At 35.3% G+C, this 9,475-nt stretch overlaps 1 protein-coding gene across 1 annotated transcript; it reads left to right on the plus strand.

Annotated features, from left to right (window-relative positions):
• Positions 1 to 2,400: 2,400 nt before the first annotated feature.
• LOC113234223 lies at positions 2,401 to 9,208 on the plus strand (the record flags this gene model as incomplete). Its single annotated transcript, XM_026469520.1, has 5 exons — positions 2,401 to 2,516; positions 5,566 to 5,715; positions 6,962 to 7,160; positions 7,730 to 7,857; positions 9,018 to 9,208. Coding segments are annotated over 5 exons (784 nt in total), but the record flags the coding sequence as incomplete, so codon positions are not given.
• Positions 9,209 to 9,475: the final 267 nt, after the last annotated feature.

The following is a 9,475-nucleotide window of genomic DNA, read 5'->3' on the forward strand; positions in this document are numbered from 1 at the left end:
AGCGTCTGATATTCGATTGCAGTTTTTGCCAAACCCGTCTAACAAGGGTTGTGCTTTCAATTAAGAAATTCTATAATGTTTTTTTTCAAAGCCCCGCACTAGAGAAAACCTGTGTCGTGGACGCCATAGACACACAATTAGACAACATCAAGTTACACCCAAACGCACGAGAGAAATATACGCCATACCTCCTCTCTCATAGACCTTTGCGTGGCAAACCAGTAAGGTAACCATTCGGTCATGGAGGCAGACACTATTCTTTGAAAAGGCATATTTTCAGCAATGGACAGTAGCATGCTGACGTGGTGAGTGTTGTTACTTCTACTACTTCATATGCGTAGAATAAGTTTTTAGTAGGAGTAGAGCTCCTTGTGAAAGAGTTCGTCCAGGGAAGTACTGCCACCTTACCTATTTCTGCCGCCAAGCAGTAATGCTCACATTACTGCGTTCCAGTTCAGAAGGGTAAGGGTACTGGTGAAATTACAGGCACATGGGACTTGTCAACTTATGTCTCAGGGTGACGGGTGCAGTGGCAGTGCCATGAGATCTTTGCGATTTAAAGCTCTGAGTGGCACTGCAAATGTTATGGATAGGCGTGTCGCTTATAATAAAAAAAAGAAAAATTATAACATTGTTTGAATGAAGCACCCATCTTTTTACGTATGCTTTTTTTGTCTGAGAGAATTGAGATGTTAAAAATACCTCCCTAAAATGGTCACAAAAAATGTGAATATCGTAGTACAAAAAGATAATGAATGATATTCAATAAATAAATAAAGTCTCTGTTACTGTGTTAATGTTAAAAACATACTAACATAATCTTTTCATTGTTCGTAGCATGCAAATTTCTTACATGTTCTGTTATAGTGTGCACCACACTATTGCCTGCCTGTAGCGTCACAGGTCAATATTGGATTATTGCTTTATTACTGCTGATAATGTGTCGTTTTAAAATTTTATTTAAACTATAAGATAGACACCTTTACCAAAATTGCAAATTAATTAAAGGCCTGAAGGATCAAGTAGCTTTAACTTAGTGCTAATAAAACGTTCGAGTATTTAAAAATAGCTTTTTAAAGCATAAAATTGAAAGAAATAAAAAAAAAGGAAAAGGGTTGCGTATGTCCATCGTTTCCCGCCCACTTATAGACCGGTTCGTAAAAAGCTAGTCCCCGCGAATGCACTCAGGGCTTGCACCTGGTGCACACCGGTGAAAGCTGCCTAGTCTAGTGCATATGTGTTCACAAGGGGCTTTCAATTGATACAAAACCTAATTCCCCTTTTGTGTTGCATTGATACTTATTCGAGAAGTGAATGTTATGAATAAAATAATTTTTTTACAAGATGCTTTTTGTATGACTGATGTAATTGAAAACTTTTGCATTGTCTAGCGTACGTTTAACACACTCTAAATCGTACCAATAAAGGCATACGCAGTGCAGTGCTCGTCATACTACTCCACAAAACACGATTACTTGGTCGCCAAGTTGCCGCCATTGCATTTTAGAATTACGTTCCATTGTAGGTTTGTACCAATTAAGAAAATATTAAATTAAAACGAAACGTACTTTGCGTGAAATGAAACACATATTTCAAATTGCCATAAAAAAAATACCTTATCCCCTTGGTAGATTTTCAATTTAAAATATTACTTGATTTTAATTTTATGCTGACAAATAAATTACACGGAACAGCAAATCGTTGAAAGTAGATTTTTTTTAATTGAACTTATTTAAAAAATCTCCAAAACAAAATTATATTTTGTACTAAATTTCTACCATTTTGTCCCAAATAGTTCGACAAGTCAAGATTTTTATGACAATACAATTTTTCAGTCAATCTTCAGAGATTCGCTCTGGACCTTTTGGAGGGAAAAGTGTCGTTTTTATTTTGACTTTCAATTATTTTGTGAAATCTAGTTTAAAGTGGAATAGGATAGTGCTATTGTGCCTTAATCGAAGATTAAAACGCGAAATTATACGAATCTCGAACTAAAATACACTTATCGGCCCGTTTTAAGAAACCCCGAGTCAATCCAAGCACGCCGCCTCAAATTGCCTATCCTCTTTGTGGCGGCCATATTTACAGAAACATAATTAAACTTCATGTTTAGGCTAATGGCTTTGCCAAAGCCTTAATAAATTTAAAAAAAAAAAAAAGTCAATCTTCAGAAATGGGGGTGCTGTCATATTATTTAAAACCCAATTTTTTGGGTTTATTGAAATTTTTAAACAGCATAAACTGGTTTATAGTGTTCTTTACTTTAATTAATTGGTCTGAGTGCATTTACGAAGATCAGATAGGAAAATTTGACTGGTAAATTAATGTTTCTAGGTTATAATTTTTGTGTCATTTAGCCGTGAGAATTTAGTGAATTATTAATTTTTAACACGTTTCTAGGCGCCAAAGTTACGTTGGGAGGATCAAATTGGCCCAGTTCGACACAGCTTCGACGGCTAAAAGGATAATTGTAGCGACAGAGGAGAATGTTTTGGCTGCTCTAAACTTGAAAACTGGTAATTGATTTTATGAACTGTAATCGTTTTAATACCTTTGACTGTTATTGTTCAACGAAGCTTTTGTCTAAATCTGCCTGCGATAAGTTAGCTACGCCGACAAAAATCCAGTAACTGTGATGGGTATTTCTATACATTAACCAAATCCTTAAAAATGGTGTTAGGTTTTGAGAATAAGTTGGTGTCATAAATCTACAAACTTTTTTTGTTTTCCTTCGTTCCCCATGGAACAGGCGAAGGTCAGAGACCATACTCCCTAGTCATTAGGTTCTCTTTTTCTTCAGTCTAAAATGTTTCGCTTTAAGTCTTCAGTTTAAGTCTTTTGAGGTTGTTTTTTTATATAAAAATGTTCTAATAGTCTTTGATGATTGCCAAAAATCTAGCAGTACTAAGTTGATGTTAAAAGATGTAGATTTTATTGCTACATTATGTTTGATGCTTATCTTCTTAAATGTAACTGTTACTATTTTATATTCTCACTTTTTTATTATGCTCAGTGTGTCAGTGTGTGTACACACAAACTGTATTCCAGGAACTTGCCGATAATGACAACATACATGTATGTATGTGTATGAACTTTTTCATATTTCACAAAACAATGAAATCTGATAACAGATTAAGTCATGGTCAATTATTTCATAAAAATGTGTTTCAAATTCTATTTACGTTCTTACGTCATCTAATAGGTCCCCATGTTCAATATTGCTCTAATGGTTAATATTGTTACTAGTGGAAAACTAAACATTATTGATTGCTATTTTAGATGTATGATTAATGTGACCATTATTTCCTTCCCTCAGAACTTCTGTAAATTTATTATTGTTTTAAAAATTAAAAAAAGAACTAATCTTGTGTTGCCTGGTGGTCTGGCTGCATATATGACTTTTACTATCTTTAATATAACATACAGCAGTAACACAATATACAAAGAACACATACACAAATATTTAAGTAGTTTATTCTAAGTCCCATTGCAACACACACGTCTGTCACTCGTCTCGGCTCAGGGCTCATTGAAAACCAGCGCTGCAGTCAAATGGCTGTGGCTTATGCTGAATGAAGTTCTTTTGCATAATGTCAGAACCATACAAATGACAACATGATACAAAATGATACAAAATTTGTAGTCTTTATTATTTGTTTTTGTCAGATTTATCTTATTTAATGTTGTTTTTTTATTGTATTTTTTTTGTTTGTTAATTGATTATTATTTCTTTCATTTTGTTTTCCTTGTTTGTGTTATAATTTTTTTTTGTATCTGTGTTGTGGTTGCTATTTTTCGCTTTCGCGCCTTTAAAACGAAATTAATGTCACATGTGTCCTCTTTTCTCAAAACAGGACATTGTTATGTATTTTGGGGCCATCAGAATACGAAGCTTAAAAGTGGGACTGTCTCGCTCAAAGTGGGATGTATGTATATATAATGTCTGTCAAATATAATGTTCTCTTTCAGATTTAAGTGAAATTATTATACTATACAAGATTGCTCTTCATTCTCATTATTGGTTCAATTAAATAAAACAGGTCTCGGGCGTAACATATTCAATTACAGACTAAAATAAAACTTGGTTTACTTTTAATTATGAATCAACAGTATGTCTTTTGGGGTGGAATCACTCTGAAATTTTTGAGTAAACCAAAGAAGACTTGCTGAAAATGTTTACTCTATGGCTAACTATTTATTTGCTTAAAGAAGCAATTTTTTTTTTGTATGATATTAAGTGACGACACAAACAAATCGTGCGCATGATTGCAAGCTACACGCCTGTCCATAACAGTTGCATTGCCACTCAGAGCTTTAAATCGCAAAGATCTGAGGGGCACTGCCACCGCGCCCGGCCCTCTGAGACATAAGTTGACAAGTCTCATGTGCCTGTAATTTCACCAGCACCATCAAAACCTTCCTTCCTTCAAAACCGAAACACAGTAATGCGGCAGGAATAGGTAAGGTGGCAGTACTACACTGGATGAACTCTTTCACAAGGAGCTCTTCTGCTACTAAAACTGCTACATGTGTTTTGTAGCTGTAAAATTACTATTTACTAAAGTCCAAACTTTGGCTCTATTCTAATTTTACGGAAACAAAAATATTTTTAGCCTATGAGTATTTTGTTCTAATTTGCTATTATAATTTTCTTAATCATCAACTGTTACAATTAAAAGTATACCTTAGTTATGTACATGTAAGGTTAATATTTGGTGAAGGTTATATATTTCTAGAAAAGACGTTTTCGGTATCAGAAAGTAATTACCGTATTAAATTAGTCAATTAAAAGTTAACTTTACCAATATTTATATAAGTGTATTTGAAGTAACGTATTACTGAATTTAAGAATTTCGTGATAATATTTGCTTGTTTACTGTGAAATCGGAATAGTACTCTAGCCAAATGTATAATAGGTAAAAAAAAATATTTATATTAAACATTCTGGTAAACAAAGTGGGAGGAGGCCTGTGACATGGGACTATGTAGGCTAACTATTATTATATAATTGAATATCATGGTAGGAAAATATGATATGATATTCAATAAATAAAATATAACAAATTTTTATAAAGAACGTCTTTGTAATAATTGGCTTTATAAATATAAGTAAGTTGTAATAATTGGCTATACATTTTCTTTATATTTATATATTCAAAGTACAAAAAGTTTAAAAAAGAAGCAAAAAAAAAATAAAATAAAAAACCACGAAAAGTTTTGTGTGTGAAAAATTTATATAAAATACTCACGCGCAAATTACTCCGCCTTACACTTAAAACTATTAAGTTTCACAATTTGACAAATGCATTGCTTTAAGATTTGTTTTACATTTTTCTGGTTTACTTTGAAGTTTATCAAAAACGAAACTTGGAAATTTATTAAGCAGCAATGGTAACATGTATCTCCAAGAACGCCTTCCTTAATTTTTATTGTGTGGAAGAAGAACATACTTTGCTAGGTAATTTAAATTACGCACTTATCAATTTTTGTGGTACATATATATGTGTATATGATAAATATTAGTGTAGTCTATATTCCAATACTAAGTTTAAGTTTCATTTCCAGGCCAAGTAGTATGGCGACAAATGCTGGAGAGCGCCTCAGCAGGCAACATCCAAATGCTGTACATCACCCCGCAGTCAACTAGCGCAGACCAGGCCGTCACTGTGTCTGGCTCCAACCCTTACCTTGCCAGGGGCTGGGATGTTGCATCAGGTTAGTTCTTATTAATAGAAATACTACAATAGTAGCTTCAATCGGGGCCTATGCATATGCCTAATGCCCTCATGGTTGGACAATAATTTTTGGGAAACTAACACAAATATTTTTAAAAAAACAAAGATCTTTTGGGTTTAAACGGCGGCGCTTTTTAGCCGCCAATAATAATAATAAAAAAAAATGAAAATCTTATAAAAATATGTTAAATAAATATTACAATTTTAGTGTCAAGGTTAACATGCTCTTGATCCAAGATTTTTATTTTGTCAGTCTTTTCGCCACTTTATTATTAAGAATGCGATAATATCTCTTACCTCTGTTTGCGGGTGTCGTCTATGAAGTTTTATTCCATAGTCACCATGCTGGCTCTATTCAGGTTGGAGATGACAGACGTCTTTGAAGAATGTGAAGTTTCTCGAACTTTAACATTTTGGATACTAATTACAAATACATTTTTAAGTAATAATTAAAATACAAATGCAAAATAATAGTATTTAATTTACCAGTACATAATTTAAATACTGCGCAGTCCTGAGTTTTAGGATGTCGATAGATGACGTTGAATCGTTTTTGTGTATTTTCTAAAGTGTTCTATTAGGTAGTTTTTAGAATTGTATTAATTGTGAGTGATTTGCAATACATGGGACCCACACAAAACGACAGCGTGTGCTTGCGCAGATTTGCTCCTGCAGCATGCCATTCGGGCGGAATTGTCCTAGTAGCATCCTGAGCCGAGATCTGTGGCCATCTAGGAGCCCCCAGGCCCGCTACTTAAATTTTTATATGAGTTAATAGCCTCGCCCTTTTGTCCGGTGGCGCAATCACGCTACCAGCTACTGTAAAATGTCAGCAAAAAACTTTCCCATTGGAACATCTATTTGTTTAATTGGGGGTTATTTTGGGGACCCTATATATTCAGGATCTTCTGGGGGAATTCGAACCTAGGACTGCCATAAAAAGCAAGGGTTCTCCCAACATGACTGTCACTCTTAGGGTCGTATTCTAGAGCTCTAATCAATGCTCAAGTCAGGATTTGAGTATGGTTTAAAGCACTCGAAATCATACTCAAGCCCCTGCTACTAGGGTCGTATTTCCAGTGCTTGTGTTTCAATTGCAATCCTGACTTGAGCATTGAGTAGAGTTCTAGAATATGACCCTCAGTGATGAAACACCATTATGTTTGATTTAATCATAATACACAATAATAAATTTAGACAGCGACTATTTAATTTTTACATTTCAGGCGTTCTAATGTGGGAGTACTCTATCACGCTCCAAGATGAGTCCCGAGGTGATTTCTCAGAATGGTGGCTGTCGAACTACAAACTGAGACACTTGCTACCTTATTACGGCTCCCACATTGAGGTCACCAATTACGCCGTGGCGTCGGGACAACATGAGGGCAAGTCGTATAAGATACCCGCTGCTTGGATTAATGAGGGGTCAGTATTTAACGATTGATCTTTCGCCCTTCATGCGTCCTTAAGGCATTCGTTTTTCCTAATGATTTTTGTTTACTTTTTTTTAATTATTTATAAATGATGAATGAAATTAGCGCGTTAGATACACCGTATGTCTCAGGACATGTGGTGGATTAATGTAAAACTTCCATGTTATGGAATGCAGGTCAAATCGTTTTCTAGCGTTTTGCGGAGATAGGACGGTAACTGCTCATAACTGGTTATTGTAATGCTCAATACTTTCGTGCATACCGTAATGTTATGTACAAGGTGGTAGGTGACATGAATTAAGATGTCTTGTATTGTAATCGTCTTGGTATACCCATTTTGAAATTAATGTATTAATCATTAATACGAAGACGAACACAAAGAAAAATTTCTTCGACCCGGTGGGACTTGAACCCACGACCATGCTGCACCGTAGCATTGCTGAGAGCCCCAGGTCAAGTTACCGAGCTGTCGAAGTTCTCCTGTGTTTTAACCGATGCTATTTTCGACTTTATTTTGCATAAATAAGTTTTGTTGTATAAAGCAATATTTTTTTGTCACAGGTGCATCTTCACACCACCGTATTATTCGTGCGTGTCAGGCGGTAACCTCATCAGTCTGGACGTCACATCGGACATGCCGAAGTTGATCACAAAGCCGCTTACGAATTTTGTGGGTGAAGACTCTCCAGGTACGATTGAAAAATGTATCGATTATGACTCGTGTCAGAAATAGCCACAACAGCATCCTAAAAATGGTTGCAGGCAGATGTGATTGTCCAATTCTAAAGTACTGGGTGGAGCAAATCAAATCTGTTTTTATATATATTAAACATTGACTTACAAATAAATGGACGACGGGTCGAGTACAAAAACCACGAAAAAAATGTCCCAAGTCAACCTATTCGAAATTTAAATTGTAATGTCATCGCAGTATCGCGCTGTCAGTAGAACAAATGACAACTAAAGCGGAGTTTGGCGCTCTGTATACGATTTTAGCGCTTTACAAGTGCGGACACTTTTTACCGCGGACCCGACGTCCATATAATTTATCTATTAATAATATAATATTAAATTAATATTAAATTATATCCATATATATGGATATAATTTAATATCATTGACTTACAATTATATCCATATATATGGATATAATTGTAAGTCAATGATAAGAAAGAAGATAATAGAAAATTTTGTTATGACGTTATGTTATGTATACTAAGTGAAAATATTACTAACAATTTATATGGGTCAGAATGGTTTAAAATTTAATTTGGGCCAGCACGACGAAAGAATGATACAATTTTTTTATAATACTAAGTGACGGGACAAACAGGTCGTGCAGATTTTTGCGCTTTAAAGCTGTTACGACTAGGCCGTAACAGCTTTAAAGCGCAAAAATCTGAGGGGCACTGTCATTGCACCTTGGGCCATATAGCAAGAGTAGTCTCATGCCTGTAATTTCACAAGCACCTTTCAAAACCGGAATGCAGTAATGCTCACATTACCGCTTGGCGGTAGAATAGGTCAGGTGGGTACTTCCCTTAACCAACCTTTCACAAGGAGCTCCACTGCGGCAAAAGAATTCTTAGTAGTTTTATCCCCAGATGCAAAAAGTATGCGTTATTGGTTTAATGAATGAAGCTATGTTTTCTATGTTAGCTGTGAAATGTTTCCGTAGCATTAGCATGAAATTTGGTCGATAATGATATGTCAAACATTGCACAAATTGCAGTATTGTTTCAACAAATGTAATTGAATCGTCTTAAGTGAAAGGTAATTACATGAAACGTGTTTCGTAAAGATGTAATAAACCCTTTTTTGTAAAACTGGTATATTAATGTATTTTCAGGTAATCTTGTGCCACTGGCCGGTAACAGCTACTGTCCCGGGTTCATAATCGACGAACGCAAAATTGTAGTAATAAGGAACGAGGATTTCGAGCAAGTGCCGGTCGCGCTTGCAGACCCCACTGCCAGCGTTACAATATTGGACTCATATTCTGGACCTATGGTGCTGCAAGCGTGGACTGATTATGTTAAGGTATATGTCATTCTTTATATTGTCAATGTAAAGTTAAAAAGTCTGACGCGTCATAACAAGCTTGTATACCGGTTTTCATGGTATCGCCATCTCTGAGGTCCCGGATTCGATCCCCGGCCAGGTCAATGTAGAAAATAACTTTTCATACTGTCTCGAGTCTGGGTGTTTGTGTTACCGTCGTTGTTTCCAATTTCCATAACACAAGTGCTTTGGTTACTTACTTTGGGATCAGAACGACGTATATGATGTTGTCCAATAATATACATG

Source organism: Hyposmocoma kahamanoa, unplaced genomic scaffold, assembly GCF_003589595.1.
Source record: "Hyposmocoma kahamanoa isolate Upper Pololo Valley unplaced genomic scaffold, ASM358959v1 81801, whole genome shotgun sequence".
NCBI lineage: Eukaryota > Metazoa > Arthropoda > Insecta > Lepidoptera > Cosmopterigidae > Hyposmocoma > Hyposmocoma kahamanoa.